Source organism: Parus major, chromosome 7 (assembly GCF_001522545.3).
Source record: "Parus major isolate Abel chromosome 7, Parus_major1.1, whole genome shotgun sequence".
Taxonomy (NCBI): Eukaryota; Metazoa; Chordata; class Aves; order Passeriformes; family Paridae; genus Parus; species Parus major.
The window spans coordinates 7,856,606-7,881,309 of NC_031776.1; the positions used below are offsets into that span (position 1 = coordinate 7,856,606).

At 45.8% G+C, this 24,704-nt stretch overlaps 1 protein-coding gene and 1 long non-coding RNA gene across 3 annotated transcripts in view; both read left to right on the forward strand.

Moving 5' to 3' along the window:
- Window positions 1-8,526, forward strand: part of LOC107207203 — a 31,006-nt gene extending 22,480 nt beyond the window's left edge. Inside the window, exon 3 of one of the 2 annotated variants that reach the window (XR_004498375.1) lies at window positions 5,345-7,714. This is a non-coding gene — a long non-coding RNA (uncharacterized LOC107207203). The other variant, XR_001522657.2, reaches the window with a different exon arrangement.
- A 2,441-nt stretch (window positions 8,527-10,967) lies between these two features.
- On the forward strand, window positions 10,968-21,521 carry NABP1 (nucleic acid binding protein 1). The gene is made up of 6 exons (XM_015635206.2): window positions 10,968-11,282; window positions 11,389-11,527; window positions 14,534-14,605; window positions 15,953-16,025; window positions 16,309-16,369; window positions 17,179-21,521. Exons 1-6 carry the CDS (start codon window positions 11,192-11,194, stop codon window positions 17,364-17,366), a joined length of 624 nt encoding a protein of 207 aa, XP_015490692.1. The 5' UTR covers window positions 10,968-11,191; the 3' UTR covers window positions 17,367-21,521.
- The last annotated feature ends 3,183 nt before the right edge of the window (window positions 21,522-24,704 follow it).

The following is a 24,704-nucleotide window of genomic DNA, read 5'->3' on the forward strand; positions in this document are numbered from 1 at the left end:
AGAGGGCTCCTTTGTCAAACATAAAGGATGTCTGTTTACCTGTAGCAGACACTGCTTATTGGAGTGTTTTGCAAGTCAAGATATAAAGCCTTAAATGAGGACAGCCAATGCACAAAGATGAGCGCTCTTCCAGCTTTTCAAGTTTTGTGTAATTGTGGCCGTGGCTAATTTTCATACCATGATGGCTTAACAGTTCTGTGCCTGTGATTGTGCAGCCCAACTCACATGGGAAATGCTTCTTGGAGCCTAATAAGCACCGAGGTGCACATCCTGCGTGCTGCCATGACAACAGCAGGATGCAGGAGAGCTGGGAGGGCTGGCTGCCAGGAGCTGCTGCACTTTGGCAAGAGAACTGCCCTTTGGATGTCCAAATCAGTTTAATTACCAGCTGTGGAAACTACCTGGTGTCTATTGACTGATTCTTCAAACAAGTGATACCCCTGTGAGCAGAATGAACCCTTTGGTTGCTGGGCCAGCAGAGCTGTAGTGGGGGACAGGCAGTCCTGGGGACACTGTCATGCAGTGCACAGGCTGGCAGCGCTTGTGCAAAACTGTCAGGCCTGATCAGGAAGGCAAGAAAAGCTCCACTGATGGTGTAATGGCATTCAATGTCAGACTGTGCTTAGGGATTTTGTTTTCACCTTGCTTTCCTGGTCACTGCTGATGCCTGACCTGTTTGCTGCTGACAGGGCACGTGTAGGGCAGCTTTCATTCCCTGCTGACCTTCTCTGAGTGGGCTTTTGGCAGGAGAGCTGCTAACAACAAATTCTGTCCCATGGAGAACTACAGTAGTCTGACACTTATTTTCCCCCAGGTGAGGTGTTTTCCTTGCTGAAAAAGGAAGCATGGCTCTGCAATGCTGAGACTGTGTTTGCCAGGTCAGCCAGGAAGAGAAGTCCCCTGCCTGAGCAGTGGCAGTGTCCATGGGAACTGGTGGCTTGGATACCTTGTGTTCTCAATTTTCCTCCGTGGCTGAGACTTCCAGCAGGGCAGCGACTCCTGTGCTGTGTCACAGCCCAGAAACCACGTGAGGCCCTGTAGCTGGCAAGGGAGGACAGAGGGATGGAAAATTAAATGGGGGAACACAGTACATGTAGGAGAACGGGGACATGAAATAATTTAAATGTAGTTCCTATGAAGTATTCTGGCAGCTTGAGTAGGTACCTGCTAATTCCAGGCTGAACCAAAATCAACTGGTTTGAGGAGTTTTTTTATTCCATTTGACAAATTGAAGGAATATGATTAAATTGCCATGGACCTGAAACAGTTTTGTTTTGACATATCTCTGCCCAAGCTGTGGTAAAAGTTAGTATTTCCCATTCTTGACATGAAAGAAAGCAAGTGTTTTGTATCAGCCACCACTGCTGATTTCAGCTGCAGGATGAACCCTTAGCAATGGGTTTCTTGCCAATGTTATGAGTGTTGCTACTGGGCTCGGGGGGGGATGGTTGATAAAAAGCCTGAGTGTTCTGATATGGCCCTTCACCTGGTCTGTGATTTGCAGCCCAGGTACCTCCGTGCCAGATCCAGCCCATGAAATTAGAGGGTGGCTCTGAGTGTCTTACAGCTCTCTGCTGAGGTGTTGGGTAACCTGGTGGGCTCTCCCAGGAAGAGCCTGCATGGTCGTAATGCCAGCATGGAGTGGCTTGTGTGACATATGCTCCACGTGAATTCCCTGCACCCTCCACAGGTGCATCATTTGGCTGAAAACAGACAACACTCATGGCTAATTATGTGTTGCTCTGCTACCTGCTAATTAAGGGAAGCTGCAAAGCTGAGATGAGTTCTCTGGGGTAGTGACCACCAGAATCAGTGACTGCAGAGGTGAAGGATAAAAACTTGGGAAAGAAACCTGGAATGGGTAATACAATAGTGGTTGGTTGGATTTTTTAACCTTCTTCAGGGTTTACTCACATTCCTGTTCAGAAATACAGCAACATGGCTGGGATAAATAAACATATGTAAAGATCACAATTCCTAACTCAAGAGAAGTGAACACATTGGAAAAGCCACTTCTTATCTGGCTGGAAAAGAAACCCAGTTGTGTTGGCACAGACACATTTTGGAAAATTAAATAGCAGGAAGGGAAATGACACTGTGGTTCCACAGGCGTGCAGGGAGGCCATCAGAAGGGAGCTCCCTTGCCCTGCAGGCTTCAGAGAAGGCTGAGGGGAACTACAGGGGTGGCTCCCACTGCTGGGAATTCAGCTGGGTTTCCTGGGGCTGAGCATCCATGGCAGAGGCTGTACTGAGAAGGTCTCTGACAGAATAAACAAGCAAACTCCAGTCAGCAATGGGATCTTGGTACTGCTCCATGGTCCCTGTGCATTGCAGATGTACAGGGATGGTCAGATGCACACCTCTGGCCATGACTTCACCTTGGTACCTGGGCTGACAAGTGCCATGGGGAGGTTTCTTAATGTAACATATACACTGAAGAGTTTCATCTTAGTTCCAGTATAGGGCTGGATTTCAAAACCAGAATGGTGCCATCAAACTTCTGAAATTAACATCTGGTTAAAGCCTGGCTTACTTTTTAAAAACTTTTTAAAAACTCTTGATATAAGATAAAAATGAACCTGAATATGGAAAATCTGTACAAAAATATTCATGATATGTGTCACTATGTATCTTTTACATGGCATCTGACATGAATCAGGATGTAACTTAGGGGGTTACTGAACTGTGTTATCGAAGTGTTGATGCCTCTCAATTCTGCATCACAGCAGCTGAAGCTTTGTCGTAAGAGATGGATGACTAAATGACAACACACAGATGATGTGCCTCCTGTGGAAGCATCTATGGAAGATGCTAAATGGGTATAAGATACTATTCATTTTACCAGCAATGAAATATCTGCAATACAGAATAACTTTCTTGTGTGCTAAGATTTCAGTATTTTAGTCTGGCTCGGCTGGAGAACATAATGAAACTATGGCACCAATAGTGCAAGTGAATTAACTGGAGTTTTTGGTCCTCTGGCTATATAAGACTTCATTTGTGTTTGCTTATTAAGCTAAATTGCAATAATTAATCATTCTTTTTCAGAAAATATATTCTATATTCTAATACCACTCTGCAACAAAGATGAGACCCTTAGAAAAGCTTTAAATTTAATCTCATCAAGAAGTATTCTGGGCAGCACCAGTATCTTAATGGTTAAAACCACAAAAAATTAGTCCATACAAGAACCAAATCTTTAGCTCTCCTTTGTACATGTCTAATAGTAACTGGAAGGGAATGGAGTGACTTGTTACATGAAGACATTACCTTATATTTTACTATTACTAAAGCCTTTTGTTGGTCAAGGAGACCCAGCGGAACAGAAACAATAATTATTTCCTGTAGTACAAGTTTTACAAGAGTGGAAATGCACCCAGCTGGCAAACCCCTTTAAATGAAAGCAGTGAAGGCATCTGATGGCTTGGGATTAACTATTTCCCCAGCAGTGCCAGTGAGGAACCACACTCCTCTTTCTAAAATGAAGCTGCATTCAACGAGACAATGGATACAGATTCATTCCCGTGGGTAAAATCCCCTTTGAGTATGTGGTGCCTACTCCACTGTTTTCTTGTAGGATTTCCTGGAGACCTAAATGAGGCCTCTAAAGGTTAAGCTGGGGGTAGGCGTAGGGTGCCAGGAGGGAATGTTCACCCAGCTGGTCCGAGGCTGATGACGTGCACTGGTAACCCGAGAGCCTGTTGCACAGCTTTTGTGCCTGGGGTTGCTGTGGGATCATACAGAGCTGGCTGGCTGTATCCCTGTGAGTGCCATGCCCACAGCAGCTCTGGCCCTGGTGTGCCATGCCCACACCTCCTGCTGCCCCTCCTGAGCACGTGCCTTGCAGTTGTGTCTGAATGCAACGTGCAACGCCTGTTTCCCAGTAACTCACTGGCTGCACCGTCCCATTCTGCGCTGCCCTGTCTGGATTACTCAGGAATATCTGGGAACCTGTGTTCCTGAAATGTCTGCTATCAGCGAGCCCAAGAGCTGGGAAACCCTAGGGAGCTTTCATTGTACTCCATTTATTTTTCCATTCCCTCCCACACCTCACACAACATGGGGCAACAACACAGGATGCAGTCAAATGGTTCTTACCAACATCACTGTAAGGCATTTTAATTCCTCTTTTAAAAGATCCCAAACTATAACTTGGTTGCAAACAGTACCTTCCCAGGGGTGCTTATTTCAGAGGACCGCTTGGAGTACCCATTTTACTTCACATAGATTCATGGCTTTCAGAAGGAACAATTTCTTTTGTTATCCCACCTGGGCAGGAATGCTGTTGTTATATATGGCCAGAAAATGGAAATGAAAATACAAAAGCTGTGGTACAAAACCTCTTCTTGTTGCCAGTGGCACTTGAAACGTGCTGCATCATCAGGTTTGAGGCTCTGAAAGAAGATTTTTTTTTTTTTACTTTTTGGCCCAGGTGGATGATTCTTAGGGCTTTTCCTAATGTCTTTAATAGCAGTGATGATATGCAGCCTACAGAATTCTGCAGCAATTGTTGCTCATTAGTCACTGACACAAAGCTTTGCACAGCAGAATCTATCTACAGGTGCCATAGGGAGAAGACAAGGAAGAAAAATGTGTCATACTCTGAGGTAAACAGCTTTATTCCCTATTAGTCTGCCAGAGGCTGAATTAGTAATTGATGAAGCACTTTGCTACGATGAGATTTGTTTAGTCCACTTAGGATTTGTTTTTTGCTGTTAACACAGAGCTAAACAAGCGAGGCTGTGTCTACATGCTCTTCTGCAGATAGGAGCTTGCTCCGTGCCTGGTGCCTGTCAGCAGTGAGGCACATCCCCGGCAGCACGGCTGCCTTGTTTGCACAGCACCGAGGGGAGGGCTAATATTCCCACAGTTACTCATCCCAGCACCGCACCCCCTTCCTCCAGCAGGTGTTGGAGCTGCCTCTGCCTTGCTAGCACAGGGCAGGAACGCTATCTGCAGCACAGGAACCCAGCCCTCACACACAGAGCGCTGCTGGCAGGCCGGGGGGAGGGCTGGTGACAGCCTTGGGCAGCGTGGGGGTCATGGCACCTGTGTGAACAAAGTGGTTCCTCTGCCTAGGGAACACATCTGTGGGAAGGTTGGGGTTTTTTCCATCTTTAACACACCCTTTTGCTTATTAAGATTTGAAAAAGGTAGAAGTCCATATTGTTAAGACCACCACCAAATTTTTGGAAAGAAGCTGACACTGCTACTGGGGAAAAAAAAAAAAGAAACAAGAATATAGAAAAGAAACACAAATCCCTATCTCAAAAAGTAAATCCAAACCAAATTAAATTTTCAAAGCCTCTTTCCTGGATATAAATCCCCTATTTTTCTTTTGAAGGTCAGCACTAGATGATGCAAGAAGAAGGCTGAACTTCCAGCCCATTAGGCTCTGTGGAGCCAGGCGGCAGACAGGGTGATGTGCTGTGTCTGCATACCTCCCCCAGGCACTGGAGAAGAAGTGAGATGCAAAACCCTCCCTGAAGTGGAAGGAGTTACAAGACCCTTCTCATCTCCAAGGGAACACACTTCTGCCACAGGGGTGTCGTGGGATGAGCTCATGGACTGTGGGAATCACTCCTAGAAGACAGGGCTGGCAAAAGGAGAAGGCATTTGCAAAGGCTTCTGAAATGTTGCCTCCCCTGGCTAAAACTGATAGGCAAGGGCTCAGCTTACTGCTATCTGAAGGGCACTCCCCAGTGCTGACTGTCCTGTGTGAGCCTCATGTGTGTGTGAAACAAGGAACTTGGCTCAGTCAGGAAGGCAGAGGTTTGTCAGAGCCTGGTGTCCCACTGGAACTGCCCTCATCCTCCAATGTGAAGTGCTAGTCTCTTCTATCAGCCTCGGCAGTGGGGTAGTTTAAGGGATCGCTCCTCATTTTTGTTGGCATAAAGCTGGTATCTATTTTCCCTATGTAAGCTGGAGTTACTGAACTGGTTTAGGTGACTGTGACTGGAGTCCCTGTGAACAGAGCGTGGGTTATTTCTGGCACAGCTACAGTGGGAAAGTGCTCATCCCCTCATCTGCACTTGTTAAATCTTTTAATTAAAGATCACTTTGATGAAGGTGCAAGGCTGAGAGGTCAGGGTTTTGCCAGAGTACTCACCAGAGACCCAAGAAACAGCAGTTGTGAGTGGTAGTGGGCTTTGAGACTTGTCCTTTGGAGCTCTACTGGAAAAGATGAAGAGGCAACAACTCCTATGCTCTCCATCTGTATGGGGCAAAGTTAGACCCAAATTCCTCTGGTTGAAGCTGATTCACAGCTGAGCAGGAAAGCTGATCTAGAACTGCCCCACATAAGTGATTTCATGTAAGTCATCAGACTGATGTGTGAGGGATCCACCAAAAGAGGGAAATGAGTAACTTCCAAAAACACCTTGCAGAACTGGGTTCTCAGATGAAAATGTCTGCTAAAATGTGTGGAACCCAGGAAGGAAAGGCTACATTAGTGCAGCCACACAAGCACGTGGCTCCTCTGGAAAGAATAAGAATGCTGCAAATTCTGATTGTTTGCTTTGTTTGCTTGCCCATTTTTTTTTTCCCCCTGTGGTATTTACAGTGCCCTGGTACTCATTGAGCTTTCCTAGCTAACAGCTAGGGAGGTAGATGGAGCTGCCTGGAATCCTGGCATCAGACACAACAGGCACCTTCCTGCTTCAGGCATCCTGCAGGTACCTTGCAGGAGGGCAGCTTGGATGTGCTCCTGTGTTGGGAATAAAACCCCAACAGAGCAGGGATTCCCCAATGCACCTGCCCCACTGACTTCTGGATGAAGTTCCTCTCAAACCTGTGTGGCATTCCCAGGCATCACTCCTATTTCCCTGGGGAAATACTGACCCTGATGGCAGAATATGGTGTGTTCAAGATGCTGAAGACACTAAACTGCTGTTTGCTGGGGTCTCCAAACTGCCAGACTGGCTGCCAGCTTGTTAAACACACACTGATGTGCCATTAGGGAGCTGAAGTGTCATCAGTGTTATAAACCTGAACCTGTAGCTTAATTTAAGGGCTTGTCTGACATATGGTAATGGGCTGCTAAGGCGTGGTGAAAGGTGGCATTTGCAGGCATCTGTACATTTTTAATCTCTATACAATAAAATATTACACATTAGCTTTTGCTCTTGCTGGCAGATTTCTTGTGGGAAGATCTACTTTGGGACTCCAGTAGCACTGAATACTGAGCAACTGACAGAAATAGGGAGTTTGGAGCAGTGTCTCTGCTGGCATAACTCCATTGCAGCCAGAGGGTGAAATCCCAGCCCTGTTGGGATGCACGGGACTTGTGCCAGGCTTCAACTGCTGAGAACTCTTTCAGCAGCTCAACCCTGATTTTGCTTTGGACTGAAACCTCCCAGTGGATCTCAGCCTAGAAACACATGCATCTTTCACACAGAAGAAAAATGTTCTGCAGCAAGCAAATGAGCTTGGAAATGATTTAAACTTCATCAGTGGAACCCCTGCTGTAGACATTCACTGCAGACTAAATTTGGTTTGTGTGGTAAGACGCTGAGAGGCTCAGAGACACTCATCTCCCTCAGAGATGGAAGGGCTTCTGCTCTGGCTGCAGTCACACTTTATTGGACGTGCTCCCTGTTACTCCTGTGAATGGCAGGAACAAAGCTTTGGTGCTCTCAGTGTGAATCATTCACACAGTCAGTGCTCACCAACTTTTAAGTCTAGGAACCCCAGATATTGATGATGTATCTCTTCTCTTTACAGTGTATATTGCTGTCATGGCACCCTGGCTCCTCTTCCAGGCCTATCCATTGTTCCAGAGTATTTGCTGAAAGCTCTTGAGGAGGAAGACACACCTGCATCAAAGTCCTTGCATTCCTGTTTATGCAAGGCTACAGCCCCAGCAAGGTCAGAGAGCTGGTGCTTCCATCACCCACAGCTGAGACTTGATAACGTTGTGGTTCTGAGGTCAAAAATGAAACAGGAAAAAAAAGTGCTAGAAAAATAAAATAAATTAATAATAATTCTGGTCTCTTTATACATTACAAAGAAGCAGGATGGGGGAAACTGCTTTGCTTTGCAGGTCACCTTCACAGCAAACAGGAATCATTCAGTCATTGCTGGATAATACCAAGGGCATTCTGAGAGGCTGGCAATTGGAATGATTAAAAAAATATGAGCAAGATTTTAAGTGTCTCTTTGAGAAACAAACAGAGCAAAATTGTTCATCAGTGGTGAAACAGACACTGTAAACAATGTATTTAATGAATCTGGAAGGATCTTGTATGGGAGCAGATGACCAGCTCTGTCTTTTCAGCACAGTCCCAGCCCCTTATAGAAGGAGTTTGACCTTGCCTTTCTATCCCACACATCAAGCTTTCTGCAGTCTCTTTTTGAATTTGAGAAAACAGGAAATATTTCACAGAATTACAAAGTCAATGAAATTGGCTGGTAAGCTAGTGCAGGTTGCCCAGGACTGTGTCCAGTTGGGTTTTGGGTATCTCCATGGAGTGAGATTCCACCACCTTTCTGCACAACTGACTTGTTTTTGAGCACTCTCACAGAAAAAAAATAAAAAAAAAATAAAAAAAATAAAAAATTGTGTTCAGGTGGAATCTGGTGTTTCAGCTTGTGTCTCTTAACCTGCCAATGAGCACTACAGAGAACAGTCTGCCTCCCTCTTGTTCTCTGTGCTTGGGATGGACCTTTGCAGCACTTGCAGGTGATGTTTGAAAGCCAGGCAGCTTTTCTGGATGCTGTGATCTCCAGGACCATCTCACAAGCAGATCCCTGAACAGGCCAGTCTGCTCTTCAAAATCAGAGTGGTCTTGCCTTTTGTGCTACTGTCCCCTCTCAGGATGCTGAACTCCACTGTCTCACAGGCACTGCACTGAATATTGACCCACCTCCACGTTTCCAAGCAGTGCTTCCTTGATTCTGAGGTCCAGCAGAGCACCCTTGCTTATTAGTTCCTTTATCAGACACGCCAGGGAGTTGTCAGTGTGCTCTTGAACTTGCCTGGATTGCTTGGGCCTCTCCCTCTGCATTGTCATTTCTAGTTCAAACCTCTTCCTACCAGCTTCAAAAGAAAGTGGCTTGGAACCCACATCTGGTGTCCCCTGCCCCTCTCCAGCTGCTCTGGAGCACCAGCACTTGCCTTCCTGGACAGATGTTCACCTGAAACCATCTCAGCAGTGACACACCACACAAGTGCTCTTGGTGAAGCGTTTTAGTGTTTTCTGCTGTTCAGCTAACCGCACTTGTGACTTCCTTTCTGCTCAACGCTTGCCATAATGTGAAGAAACTTTCTTAACTGGTTGTTTGTTTTTTTCCCTTGAAAAATTGAAGGGTTCTCCTCAAATCTATTGTACTTGGGGCTGAAAACACAAGGACACAAATTCATTCTTTGCAAGGTCTCTAAATAGATGTGGCAGACAAAAGCAAGAAATGAAGAAAAACCAGCTATGTATGAAAAAATATTGCCAGTTCTAAATAAAAGTAGAAGTATTTTTGTCCAGCTTTTGCCAAAGACACTGCCATTCCTGGAGTTTGGCTTGAAATCCTTCTCAAGTGACTAAATTAAGGCCATTCATGTACTGAAATACAATTGATGACTGAAAGTGTTAGTGCTACTGTATTATAGATTCCACCAGGAGACAGGCCCTTGAGGAGTCTGTCAATTCCCTCATCTGCACTCACTGAAGGATTCAGGACAGAAGTGGATTAAGCTCTTGGGGGGCTTTAAGCAAACTCTCAGATTCCTGCAGGCAGTGTCTTTCATTCTGAGCCCTGAGTGGCACCCAGCAAGGCTGCTCTGCTGCCTACACACAAATATTGCTCAAAATTCCTTGAGCCAGAGATCCTGTGAGGCAGAATGTGCAGCCAGGCACTTCACAACTGCTGTCATCTATGGATTTCTGCTCACACAAATAGAATGGGAAAGCCCAGTTAGCTGGGTTTAGCTCTGACAAGGAGCAGCAGTGCACATACACCGCTCTGCTGCCCTTCCTAAGGGGGAGAGCTCAATTACAGGACCACCTGCAAGTCTTTGGGCTGTTCCACGGCATGCAGCTATTTCCTCGGGACCAGCCAGCCAAGGATGTCACAACGCTTGTGGGGATTTCTCCACCACCTCGGTGGCTTTCTGCCCGGTGAAGCTGCCCCTTCTCTGGTATCTTATACCCTGCCTGGAGCCAAGCTCAAGGCAGTAACACACCTCCTCAAGGAGCTGCTGGCAGAATTCAGATGCTTTGAGAACCTTTTTAGTGCTCATCAGTATTTAGGCTCCCATTTTGAGCACAGGAAGGCTCAAAGCAGGTTACTGCACAACCCCCGGCTTTCCCTACATGCCATGAGCATCCTGTCCCAGGAGCAGAATGTGGGGTAGCCCTGCCAAGCCCTGAGGCGTCCGGGGCCCCGAAAACAGCCTTTTCTCCTTGGTGGAGACCAACATCAAATCTCTCCCGAAAAAAAAAACACACCTAACTCACAAATCTTTATTTCTTTTTTCCCAGTGAAGGAGGGCGGAACTGCCGGGAAATCGCCCTCTGGGAAACCTGTGCCAACGCTCCTCTCAGCGTTAGAGCCGGAGCTTAAAATGGCGCGGAAGGGCGGCGAACCGCTCCCTTACTCCGCTGTGCCGCACCAGCCGCTCTCGGGGCGCCGCGGGGCTGCTGCCCGGAGGGGAGTCAGTCGGTGGTCGAGGGGAGACAGAAAAGGTGAAGGGAGGCAGAAAGGGTGAGGGGAGGCAGGCCGAGCTGACAGAGGACACCAGACACAGCAGCCCGCACTCAGCAGTGGCAGCGCCCCGAGAAGGAGAAGATGGCGGCGGCAGCATTGACCAATCAGCGCGCGGCGCCGGCTCGCGCCCGCCCGTTACCCAGTCCCGGCGCTCCGCGTGCCCCGGACGGTTCCATTCGCCCCAAACGCCCCCTCCCGGCGCTCGGGTTGGTGGCGTCCGGCCGGTATAAAGCGGAGCGCGGCGCACGTGTGCGCCTCAGTGCCGGCGGGAGAGGGAGGCGGGGTGGGCGGTGTGCTGGTGGTGTCGGTGTGGAGAGGGAGCGGTGGGGGTCGGGCGTGCCGCACAGTCACCGCACAGCCCCTCAGTGCTCGTGTCCCCGTCCACTGTGAGGGTCGCCGGTGCCCCCCTGCCCGGCCCCGCGCTGCTCCTGCTCCCCCGCGGGATGCGGGCTCGGCCCGCCCCGTTTGCCCTCACCCCCGCGCCGGCCGCAGCATGAGCGCGGCGAGCGACACGTATTTCCTTATAAAAGACATAAAACCCGGACTGAAAAACTTAAATGTCATCTTTATTGTGCTGGAGATCGGTAAGTGGCGCCCGGCACGCCCCACCCCCGGGCCGCCCACGCGTGTCACGGCGGGCGGGGGGGCCGGCGGCGCCGTGCCCCCCCTGAGCCGCGCTTCTCCCCGCAGGGCGAGTCACCAAGACGAAGGACGGGCACGAGGTGAGGTCCTGCAAGGTGGCGGACAAGACGGGCAGCATCACCATCTGCGTGTGGGACGAGATCGGCGGCCTCATCCAGCCGGGGGACATCATCCGCCTGACCAAAGGGTGCGTACGGGGCCGCCCCGCGCCCGCCGGGCCGCGCAGCCCTTTGTCACCCGCGGGGCCCCTCCAGGGCCACGGGGGACACGGCCGCCGCCTCCGACCCGCTCCGTGTTACCGAGCCAGCGCCCTAAGGTCACTTGCCAAATTAAACCCACCTTTCCCAGGCCAGAACATACCTAGCGTGAGTGTGCAGGTTAGGAGGGGCTTGGGTTTGTAATAAGGAGGTGGTGGTGAGGAGATTTGGGCTGGCTTTAAAAAGCTCCCTAGGGAAATACTTCTGGGGCAGGGGGGAAAGCAACAGTCAGTCCTGGTCTGTAAATCAAGCAGGGGAAGTCCAAAGCATGTTCTTATTTTCACAGCTAGTTCTTTACTCTGGCAGTCAGCCCCTTAATGAAAGAAGGGGATGGTTATATGTCACGCAGAAAAGTTGCTTTTCATGGGAATGATACAACAAAAATGACAGGCAGATGAGAACCTTTTAAGTTTCACTGTAAAAATTCATTCTAGGGCTACACTGTAGAATGTGTTAATTTGGTTAGGTGCGAATAATTCCTCAGAGGTAGTTTAATTAAAAAAAGAAACAAACCCAGCCCCCAAACTTACTGTGAGAAAGAATGTTAGAGTCAATATGAAAATCCTTTTACGTGTCACTTAAATTGTCACTAGCAAAGTCATAGTAAGCTTCATTTTAATTCTTCATGCCAGTTAGGTTACACTTTTAGAAATCCATTACGGTGATCCTTTGGCCTATGGCAGTCCAGGATCTGCAGTGTGTGTAAGGTCCTGTTAATTTGTTTTTATGAAAAAATAGGTGAAAGGTGACTCAGGCTGCTAACTGAGCTGTTCTTAAGTTCATTTGAGTGTAATTCTCAGTTCTGGACTGAAATTGCATGACCCTTGCCACCAAAACTACAGCTGCTTCCTCCTATGCAAATGTCCTTTTACATGAAATGGGCTGACTCCTCAGCAGAGGTGGTTCTGGGGAAGGCTGCTTGCGTGGAGAGCACGTGGAGCACAGGGGTGGGCAGAACTAAACCAGAGCTCTGGGCCAGCACAAAGCCCTGTGTGTGTAGATGACATTGAAATAAATTGAGAGCGATACTGTTCAGCAGCATTACTGCACTCCTTTCTGTGACTGGCTTACTGTAACTGCTCTGGTATTTCTGTGCAACAAATGGGAGAGTCATGGCATCCTTGAATGTAAAAAACTGAGCTTGGCTTGTATGTATTAAATTTATGAGCTGACATCACTGTTTCTGGTGGGTGGCAAAGTCATGCCTTCGTTTACGTGAATTGGATGCTCCCTTAGGACTGTGGAGGGAGTGAAATGGCAAAAGCGAAATCCATCCTGGTTTGTCTCGCATATTCAGAAAATGGGTCTCATGCTGGCATATGGAGTTCTCCAAACACAATTTTATATTTAAGTAGAATCGAGTGTGTGATGTTGCCATTGCAAGGCAGGTAAATTTCAGCTCTGTAGGGTAAGCTGACTTCATAGTGCAGGATGCCCTCTGATACAAGCAGAAAAGCTTACATAGGCACCATGGGTAAACATGCCTTTTTTTCCCCTTGCTGAATTTCAAGCTGCAGATTCATTCCTCTGCAAAAGCAGACACTGTTTTGCTTACTTTTGTCACTGGGTGGCGAATCCATTTACAGGAAGCTGTTGCACTTAGTATTTCTAAATTTGAAATTAGTGCTGGAGTTTAGTGCTTTATGGCCAGCTCTTTTTGAGAGAAAAACAAATGCTTGCTTATGTGGAATAACTTAGTACTGGAGGTTGTTAATCCCATGATTTGCTGGGATTCTTTTCCCAGTAAACGTATGTTTGACTTATATTTATTGTTTGGTAGCTCTTCTCCTTTGTTTTCTGCCACAAGACTGCCTGATTAGCTGTTTATTAAAGGTTAAGCAGTGAGGCAATCTTTAAAGTGAATCTATGACGTGAAGAACACTAATCCTTGTTCTGGATGGAAAGCTCCCAGTTACAGTGCCTGTGCTTTCCTGCTGGTGCTGATGTATGGAGAAGGTTATCACTGGCAGTGCTGTCCTCTCCTGACAACCTGACTCCTCCCTGGTGCCTCTTCAGGGCCCTGCATTTGGCCGGATGTCTCCCAGCCTCAGCAGATAAGGCAAAGGGCAAGAGGAAGGTTTGTTATCTCTGTTCCAGAGATATACCTGGAACGTAAGGACGTGGTGACTTGTCCCAAGTGGTGACTCTGTGAGTGCAGTTGCTGAGGCTCTCTGTTCCTGTGCTAGAAAATACACATATTCTTTTTAACTCCCTTGCACTGTGCCTGTGTTTCTGGTCTGCGTTTTCCTCATTCTCTACACATATGTGATGCCCCTCACTGAAGGGAACAGTGACACAAAATTTTGTATGGCTCAAATTTCAGTGCTTGAAGTCAAGTGCCACCATAAAGAATAGAGTGCACTCACACTGTATTTGTAAGGGAATGTTCCTGCAATCAAAAAAATATTTCAGTGTGCTTCTATACATCACTTAGAATTTGATGGCCAAACTTATTCCTTTAAAAAATCCAGTCTGGTAAGGACCTGTATTAAGAATGTAAGCACTTTTGATCATGCATGTTCAGTAGCATTAGCTGTTCTCCTGCATGCAAAGGTGATTCTTCCTGGCTCCTGCTGAAAGCAGAACTGAGAGTTGTCACCAAATAAAACACAGATACTGCTTTTGGCAAAATGCCTTTTCTCTGCAGGATAAGTCATAAGGGTTGCTCCAGTCAACAAAAGAGCATCCAATCTCAAAATAATTGGCTGCTTTCCTGGAATTGTCAAAGGAGTCTGCTGAGCTTCCGGTACCTTTTGCTAGAAGTGGTACATGGGGATCTATAAACCATTGGTGTTGGTGACACTGGAGTCCCTGGGAATTTTTTTAGTCCATGCTGGTGTGTAAGACTTGTTAACTTCCTGAAAGATAGCATGCTTCTGCTTTCTCTGTCAGCTCATTCACTAAGAAGCTGCTTCACTTCTCCTTCCTTTGGCCAGGTACGCGTCTCTGTGGAAAGGATGCCTGACACTTTACACGGGACGAGGAGGGGAGCTGCATAAAATTGGGGAGTAAGTATTGTGTATTCATACTTCTCAGCAGAGTGTCGTGGTAAGTATGAGACCTGGTAGCTCTTAGGAAATAGAATTTAGGGCAGCAAAAAGCATGTTCTCAGTTGGTCATGGATGTCATGAGCTCTGACCCTTTCTGGGCTGTAGGTCATTTGAAGAAAATCAGCCTCCTTCACTGGCACAGGCCTAGGAGGAGAAAATGTATAAATGACGAGGGACCTTAATCTGCATTGCTTACCTAGGCCTTATCTTGATTAACCACTTCGTTTTGGTGGAAGCCTTTTGTATGTGTGTCATCCTTGAAGGACAGGCAATGCAGAGAAGGAAGAGCAAGGTAACTCCAGTGAATCATACCCAAGCAGAAGCAAACCTCATTAAACCTGCTTTAAACTGCCCACAGACTGGGGCAACAGCTCCTGCCTAAGAACAAACATGAGTAACATAATTGACCAATAGAAACAACAGCAACATTTTCTAACCAGAAGAGTATTTTTCCACTATTGCACAAAGCGGTGTGGGAAACCTTGCAGTCATCAGGGAAGTGGGGCTCTGGGGTTGCCACATATCTTCCTGTATGGTTCCAAAATGCCCGGTGTTCAGATGGATTTACATGAAAAGAATGTACAGATTGTCTTATACAAAATCCATTAGCTCAGAAGTGGCACCCAGCTGACTTAGTCTCCAGCAGGCTGGAGTGATGAGAGCCCTTCACTGGGTTGTGCCTCCCAGCAGCAGGTGGGAGCTCCACTTTGTGTTTTACCATTCCAAGCAGTGTAATGATCCAAATCTTTCCTCTCTGCTGTAATTTCCATGTAGTGAGTTGATGGGCCTATTCTGCCATAATCCCCTTGAGTGGAAAAGGATGCTTTGAATTTCATTGCCTGTTTTGGGCTCCTCTGTGCTGTTAATGGGGCACTGCACAGTATGGGAGCATGTGGGAGTGAGTTTTCTCTAGAGGTGTAATGCAATCCCTGTCTGGGAGCAGGCTGGGTGACTCAGTGACCTTTTGGGTGGGTGCTGGATGAGATTGTCCCAGCTGGAAGAGAGACAGAGGGAGCCCTTTCATCACCTTTGGTTTTATTTAGGCTAGTTTGCCTCCTTGAGTAAATGAATACTTGAGTCTGCTTAATTGAAATGCTCTCACCAGGAAGATGTGGCAGCCTCACCACAAGCCTATAAAGGGATCAAAGAGCCTTTTAGTACCTATGGATACTCTCTGAACACTGGGGTCTGGATTAATTACTTCTAGGTGATGGGATGTGTCTAGAACATATGCTCTGTGAATTGTGGAGTTGAGAACTGTTAAAATGGCTTTAGAACTTTCTAATAATCCTAATTTCTTCCCAGGTTCTGCATGGTTTACTCTGAAGTGCCAAACTACAGCGAACCCAACTCGGAACACATTGGGCAGAACAAATTGGTATGTTAAACTTGTGTGAGGCTTCTGGCCTAAAGTGCTCTGTGTTCTGACTATTTCACACTAGGCTGTGATCAGATGTGACTCTTCTGGAAAAATGGACTTAGTGATATATAGCTAAAAATGAACCAATAATTGAAGTAGCAGATAAATTCCATGTGGACCCACTGTTAGAACATAGATGGGGGAAAAAATCAGCCCCTTTCTGTAAAAGTGTGAATGTTCTTTCTCTGATCCATGTCTTTTTTTTCTTTTTTTTTTTTTTAACCTTTCTCTAAATACACAGGGTGAACAGAATAATATTTCTGCACCAAGTGGTATGGGTACTTGTACTTTTGGGCCACTGGGTAAGTTTTTTTCAGTTTGTAGAAGTGAAGAAATGAGAAACACTTAATGGGAATAGAAATTTATTTCAAGGGTTCTCCATTCTTGTGATAAAAAAGTGCACTAGGCTCTAAAAAGTCATTCAGACTGGGGCCTGAACATCATTCATGTAATCATGAACATTTCCTGAAACTGTTTTCAGGGTTTCTTCTGTAGAAGAGGAGATTAGAGTATTTGGGGTGCCTGTATCACATAAGGGGTCTTGACCGATCTTAAATTGTTGTGGTGCTTTTGAAAAGTTTTTGCAGCACTTGAAATTCTGCTATTTTAAGCTTCCTGAGACATTTGCTTTAAAAATTACTTCAGTCTTGCTAGACACCATGACTTTCCTGCCTGATTTGCTCCTGAAAACAGAAGTAGTGGTAATCTGAATTCCAGTACTTTAGTTACTCAGATAATTTTGTGCTGTATTTAAACATAGAATCTTAAATATGAAAATGCTTCAAGGCCTTGAGCAGGTATAAGCTGAGAAGGAACCTTAATTCTGGCCTGCCTACACAATGCCCATACTCAGTAGCTGGTGTTATAAAGCTGTTATTGTGACCTTTCTTGCTTTAGCTGAGAAAGGGGAGTTAGGGATGGAGGGAAGGGAGTTTGGGAGGGGAAAGGTCAGCTGCGATTTGGGGTCTTGCAGTGCCAGAGAGGCTTTTCCTTCTGGTCTTCAGGGTTTGGTGGTTACTGCAAACTCCATGTATTCCTTGTTGGTAAATATATGTAAGGAATTAATGATTTCAACCCATGGAACTTGTGATAACGTTTTTTGTCTTCTTAGGAAATGGTTTACAAACTGGACCTGAAGCAAGTGGATTTCCATTCACGTATAACCACGGCCACATTTATGCAGGTAGTGGGAGAGGCAATGGACGAGGACCTGTAAATCCAGCACCAGCTAATAGTGTTCAGCCTCTTCCCCCTGCCGTCAGTAACGGGAGGGACCCACGCAGGGCCTTTAAAAGATGACTATGCCAAATGTGGTTGTACAGCTTGCTTAAACTCTACACTCTACTTGAACACTTACTGCACTTTTATTTATAGTTAACTGTGAACCAGTTTGTCCTTTGGTTTTGTTTTTTTTTCACCTTTTGGTGTATGGAGCAAACTTGATGTGATCTATTTCTTGTTTTGCATCAGGGAAGCACAGTGAGTCTTCCCCGTATGTAAAGGGGGTAGGGGGAGAAGGTGGATACAAGGAAGTAAGGGTCACAGGTGGAAGTGTCTCAATGAAAACTCTGTGCCCTTTGCTAACCAGAAGAAAATTTCAGTTACATACACATATTTCTGTTGGTCAACCATGTAGCCTTAATAGGTCTACTCTGTCCTGTGCACGCATGTGTTGACTTCTGTTAGGGATAATGGGAGCTCTTCCAGTTGGAAGAGAAATTAAGGGGAAGAGCAAAAATGCTCTGGTGAGCTAGGTGTCCTGGGAATGAGCATGGCTTGTGAAAGCAATAAGTGGAAGGAAATGGTGGTGCCAGACTTAGTGGTGTCTCTGGAATCAGAGAGTGGATAGCTCTGATCAAAGCTATGGTGAGTGTTTTGAAGCTTGATTCTGATTCCAGAAAGGTGTGCACTACTTGAAAAATTCTCTCTAAGCACCATTATCACTGTCAAGGAAAGTGACACTGATTTTTGCTTTGGATAGAAGCTTGGATATTTGTTCTTGCTTTGCATGAGATAGCAGAACAGGAGGATCTAAATTCAGACAGTGTTGGGGAATAAGCTTTTTGTAGCCTTCCCGTGCGTAAAAGCCCAAGGTTACTTTGCAGGAGCCTGAATTTCCAGGAGCGGACTGTTCTCAAATGCTGCATTACCCATCTCTTCAATGAGTCTGCCTACTCCCCCTTCCTTCATTCACTTTTCTGAATAAATTATGTATTAGATGAAGCTGTATATGTGGATTGCAGAGGTACTGGCCAAGCACACAGCAGCACTTCTGATGCTGTTAAGCTTTCCTTCCTCTGTTTTATATGGAATAGGAATTATCCCATGAAGAGCCCCCTCCATATCCTGGGGGGTAAATAGCTGGTTTTATTTCTGAGATCACAAATGCCTTGACTCTGGAACAGAGTCCAGTGCCATATTTCAGATCAGGTTCAAAAACAACTCGGAAACTGAGGTGTCATACTGGATTCATCTGTTTAACTCTTCTTAACTGACCTCTCAAATAAAAAAAAATTGCACTAACCACATCAAAAACAAATCTAACTTTCTTTCTGTCAAGCCATAAAGACTTCATGACAAAAGGTTGTTTCTGAATTGTGAGTCGTCTCTGTGGTCATTCATGTTCTTTGAATCTACCGATGTGTTACTAATGTTTACAAGTTGTTTACATTTGATACTTCTTGCTTTTGGTACTCTATCATGATATGCTGAAAATTGCTTCTAATTGGTGCAAGTTGCCTGCTTGGTGTGAAATACTGACCTTCATTTGAAATGAAAGCATCAGCAACAACAAAGCGCTGAAGGGAGGTTGAGAGAGACCTGTGTGCCCTGACACCTGAGGGCTGTTTGTTTCTACTCTGGTGCTTTCCTGGTACTTCCAGGTGGAACTAGTGAAACTTGTTTTGGACACAAGAGGGTGGCATGCCTCAGGAGATCCCCTCTGGGTGCTGCTGTGGAAGAATACCGCTCACTGGTGAAGCAGAAAGCAGTAATTCCTGGGGAAATGGTGTAAAGAGGTGACGTGTAACTCAGGGACTTCAAATTGCTTGCTTGTTTAAATAGATGTGATGTATAGTCTAGATGAATGGACAGCCTCTTCTGCAGTGTTGCTTTAAGACATTTGATGTGCTTGTGAGAAGGAAGCCAAGAGGACTTCTAAACGCAGGAAGTACCTGTGCTGTGTTCCAGAGGTACATAAGATGTAAGTATGGTGTGAGAGCCACGCTGCACAGTCAGTAGTAGCTATAAAGTCAGCCAGTGAACAGTGCAGGTGACGGCATGGTGGGGACTTGGTACTCATTGGAGTTACCTCTAGTGTGGATCTCAAGTCCTGGGGATCTCTGTGGCACAAAGAAGTTAAAATCAAGGGCAACCCTGTGTTAGTGTGTGCTGAGGTGCCTGATGTTTGTAGCTCTGCATCTGAGCCTTTATGAAGCTAATAAACAGAGAATACTTGTTGGCGTATTCCAAGTAAAAAGTGATATGATTAATGCTAAGTGGCGTAAGATTAAAACCCTGCAGTCAAGTGAATGATTGATGTGCAGTTGAGAGGAAAAAAAGGAAGAGACAGGTCTTCATGTTCTCAAGGTTAGTAGCATTCCTGCTTTCCTGTTTCTTACATGAAACTATTGCAGTTTACTAATAAGTTTTTACTTCTTTGCAGGGGAAATCTTGTGCCCTGAGATGGACATGGACTTCAATATAATCTTTCAAGGTTCTCTGATCTTCCACTGAAAAGTTGTTTCCCTCAGAGCTATCAATGTCAAGATAGTGAGCTCTCAGCTTGCAGAGGAATCTGGGAGCCTTCCTTAGAGCTGTTGGGATCATACCACCTCGGTTCATAGACACAGACACACATCTCTGTGCAAACAGGCAGTGAATTCCTGTGACGTGCTAAGGCAGTTCATCAGTGCTCAGTGGTTGGGTCAGGGAAGTCTCTTTACAGATGCCTTCTTCCTTAGTGGTTAGGCTGCACTTAGGGTAGTCTCATTCCTCATAATAGAGATTTCCAAAGGAAAAAAGACACTGGAAGGTGTTCATGTACCCAGACACAAACTGCATGGTGCTGAAGTGCTGCTGAGTAGTCCCCATACACTTAAATCACAAGATACCATGTTCTCATCACCTGACAACAGCTCCCCCTCTCCTACTGGCCCAGCACAAGGACTGATGGCAGAATGGCAGTGAAAAGAGTTCTGCTGTGTTAGTGCTGCCATCTGCTTTTTCTGTCCATCCTCTGCATGAGTCACCTTGATTTAAAAGTGGCAAAGCAGTCCTGTACTGTGAAATACTGTCTTAATATTGGATACAGGGGAAAGTCAGAACACCCCATGTCCACAGTGAAAATGGGAAAGTACTGTAAGAACAAATATAAATGCTGGACCAAAATGCAGGACCTGAAATGTAATCTGCCTTCCCAACTTGTTAAATGAGCTTTGGCCAATAACTTGAAACTGGCAGGTTGCAGTCCTGTGCTCTCCAAATAATGCTGCTCTTTAGCATCACAAATCCCAGGAGGGGTGTCTGCAGTGAGTGTTACTTGCAAAGCTGGGAGGGGTGGTACAAAACACCTTTTCTACCTCAGTGCTGTGTCTGCACAGAAGACCCCCTTAGTGTTCCAGGGCTGTCCATCATGTTCTCTGGACAGGGGAGTGCTCAGGAGATGGGTGCTGTTCCCTGAAACCCCCCCTATGTTTCTCACAGGCATTGAACCTTGTGTTTTGTAATGAGCTGGCTGCTATGGCCATCTTCTGCAGCTCATGTACATACTCCTAAAACAAGGGATCTTTTCCCTGCTCTAAGGCAGTTTTCTTCAGAAGCTCCTGCAGTGCTTTTACAGGACTAGGAAGTAGTAAAAGCAATGGGGTTTGGAGTGTTTCTCGGGAAGTCTCCTGGGCTCCTTCATGGCCTGTATGTTTTCACCTGCCAGGTTATTCCCTTGCTTCTCAAATGCTTGTAGATTTGCCCAGCCAAACATGCTCTTTGTCCTTAACCCCTGAGCCAAGCAGTTATTTGCACTGTGTGTGTGTGGGGTGCAGCGGTGCTTTCCCACGGGATCCCGGGAGGTGCTTTGCTGTCTCTGCAGCCCTTGCTGGCAGCTGGCTCAGGAGCTGCAGTCAGTCAGTTTGGGGAACTGTCCTGCAGTGCAGCACCTGTGCATGCTCCTGAGGATGTGCAGGGCTGGGACTGCCCAGCCCGGACTTGATGAGCTCTGTTAATGAGTTGGCTGTGCCCCAGCCGAGTGCTCTGCTGACTGTGCAGTGCTGCAGGGTCAGCCTGGCCCTCCCTGCTGAGGAGCACAGGGGCCCCAGGCGTCCCAGGAATTCCTTTAGAGGTGCTCTTTCTGTCTTCAGCCTTCATCATTCTGAGTCCTTTATTCTTGCTTCCAGAGAATGTGAAATTGTTATGGCTCTTTATGGGGATTTTGCTTTTTAATTTAATTTGTGACGGACATTTGTGTGTGTGTGTATGGGATAACTGGGATGAGACAATTAATGCTAAACAAGCTGTTGATTAAACTACTGGGCTTCAAAGGGATTAGGAAAAAAGTTTGGAAGTGACTAAAGGGAACCCTTAAGGACTTCACTTAGGTTTTTAATTTCTCTAAGTTGCTGATATTTTTTTTTCTCATAAAACAATGCAGTTGTAAGAGCTTAATCTAAAACTGCCCTCCCACACCTCCAGCTGATAAAGACTGTCTGGATTTATACATGTTCTAGGAAGTAAGATTAGGGAAGAAATAAAACATCAGGATGTAGCTCAGAGAAGAAAACTCTGGTGCTCTAAATGTACCTTCAAAGCTAAATGTTTCCTTATACAAGTTTAAATGGAATGGTTTCAGCTATGTAGAGTGGATTGTAGGGCTGACTGGCTGCTCCATGTTTAATAAATTTACGTATAAAAGAGAAAATCAGCTTATACACCATCAACTGTGGCTTCATGGGATCATAGTTGTATGTTGGTTGTACTGTGTTAGCATAGCCCTCTACCAAGCTTTTTTTGGGTTCATGTCCAGAGGATAAAATGGCTTTGCAAAGTACTGGACAGCTATTTGGAAAATTTGGAACCATGCTTGTCTACCCTGTGTCCTATGGGGCTTACTGGGAGATCCCACTGACTTCAAGGATAATTTGGATCATGTCCTGTACAGGTAGTACTTTCTCATCTGAAAACTGGGATAAAGTGGTAGTGCAGATCTGTCAGATGCTAAATTCATAATTTATCACGTGGATGTTATGGACAAGCTGAAAGCCACAGCCAGTATGTAGAGTTCTTTCTTTGTAAATCAGGAAACTGTTACAAATATGTATTTCCAAGCCTGGGTCCTTTCTAGTTAGGTAATTTGGCTTCTTATAAAACCAAATATATTGTGTTTGCTGTTTTTTCTGAAAGGGTTGGACAAATAACTGTCAGGACTGGCTTGGGGAGGGGGGGAGTGGGTTCTGGTGTAGGACAAACATGAAGATGCATTAAATGATCTCTAGCTGGCTCCACCATTCTTTTCTATGATTTATGCATTGGCTTAATTTTTGTAATTTCCTTCTTCCTAGCTTGATTAATACTAAATTTAATTTTCTATAATCAACTTGAGCATGTAACTTGAAGAGATGAGGTTTAGGCTGATTGCAGTAAAAGTCTACCTATCCAGCCTAGCTTGAATAAAGCAAAACTATTTTTATCCTTAAATGATGCAATATTTTCATGGAGCTCTGCAGCCTACTTGTATTTAACCTTTGAAAGGAGTGCTCTATTTTTTCAGATCACCTAATGCAAACTTTGAAAATGGGTTTTTTAATTATGACCCACCTGCATGCCATCAACCAAATTATTAGTGAGGCAGAGAAGGATAACCAATAGTGCTGCCAGACTTAAGGTGAATATGAAAAATGTTTAAATTTTCAGGACAGAAGTTGCCAAGAAATAACTTTAAACACCAGGTGCTGGAGGAACAAATTAATATTACTTACTTTATTTTTAGAAATAGTGAGTTGAGGCCTGATGCAGATAGACATTTCTGTGAGCAGCAGCAGCACTTGGCTATGCAATAGGACCAACAAAATCAACACAACCTTCTTTTAGAATAAAATATCTATTTTAGTTTTAAAAAGCCTTAGGTAGGGTGAGAAAGAGAACTTAATAAACTCTACTATTTATAAGTCTCTGGTGAGCTGTTGTGCTTATCAGAACTGTCTGTGATGTGGGTTGGGATGACCTTGAACAAGAAACTTACATGCAAAAGCTCTTCTTGCAAGTGTTTCCCTGGAATGCCCAGTGTGGTTTCATTTTGGCTGTGTTTTACTGATGGCAGGGCCCACTGCTAGGGACAGTGAGTCTAAATATTCTTGCTAAGCTTATTTTCCCCAGTAGTATGGGGAGTCAGAGGGAATTTCTAGAGGAAGTGGGACCCAAAACATCAGTAAGTCAGTATTATGAAGCCGGTTAAAAGGATAGGTCAGCTCAGGAAAATTGCTGCAATAAGCTTCCTGTAGTTTTTTTTAGCCAGATGGATTTGCAGAAGCTCTATGTGCAACTTCATCAGTGGTGGACCTGAAGGCACGAGTTGCAAAAGTCTGGGTCTTTCTAGTAGATTTAAATGTCTGGAAGCCGCACTGGAAAAAAGAGGCGCATTGATCATGGTTCTGTTGGATGTCTGGTGACTGGGAAACAAGAACTGTTAGTAGATCTGTAATTACCTTGTGGTTTTGGGGATTTGCTTCAGCAGCCTGTTGTCACCGGGCTAATTGTGATTGAGTTTGGTTGGTATGAGCAAATGGCTCCTTCCATGGCTGTGGCTGCTTTGATGGCCAAAGCTGGTGAGGCTTCTTCAGTGCAGGCACACAGGTGGTCTCTGAGGAACTAGCTTAAGGGATTAGCTTCACGTGCTGTGTGCAGTCTATGATCAGAAGGAACAGCCTGTCAGAGGGCCCCAGCTGTCAGCAGGGTCATGCACAGGAGAGGTCTCCACAGGACAGTATTTTTAGGTACCGGTGTTGCCTCATCTTCCAAAAATACTTGGTTCGCTTAGGATAGGAGGGCTTTGGGTTTGTTTTTGGTTGTTTTTTTTCCCATTTTTTTCTTGTAAAGTTGAGAGCTGCCTGCTGTGCAGTTCTGTGGCTTCTTTGACTACTTTCTCTTTTACCTGTCCTGAGAAAATCTTCTCAGTGGAGGTGCTCACCTGGTGTGCTCCCGAGCCTTCCCCTGCCTCTTGCTTACCTTGCCTTGTGAGCACTTGCACTGCTGCTTGTGCCAGTGCTGGGCCTGTTCTCGTTTGTCTCTAACGTGTTATTACTCCTCAGGTGTTTGACAGGTCTGTCTCATTATTTCTTCTTCTTCCAGCTCCTTCCTGTATTACCAAAGTAATTTACAGCCCTGCCCAATTAGAGCCCCTGTTTCCCTCCCCAGCCGGGTGTGACATTGCCTGCCCTCAAGAATAACCATGATCTTCCTGCAATCCCATTGATGGAATCCACTGAGGCTGGAGAAGGCATTTCGTGCATCACTGTAACAAGTTGTTCACAGCTCCCCATGTGCTGGGCTTCAAATTCAGCCTTTCAAAAGACTTTGATAAAGAAGAAAGGACCTTTTTTTTTTTTCCCTAACTGCTGCAAATGAAAAAGCTTCTCGCTTGGGAGTTGT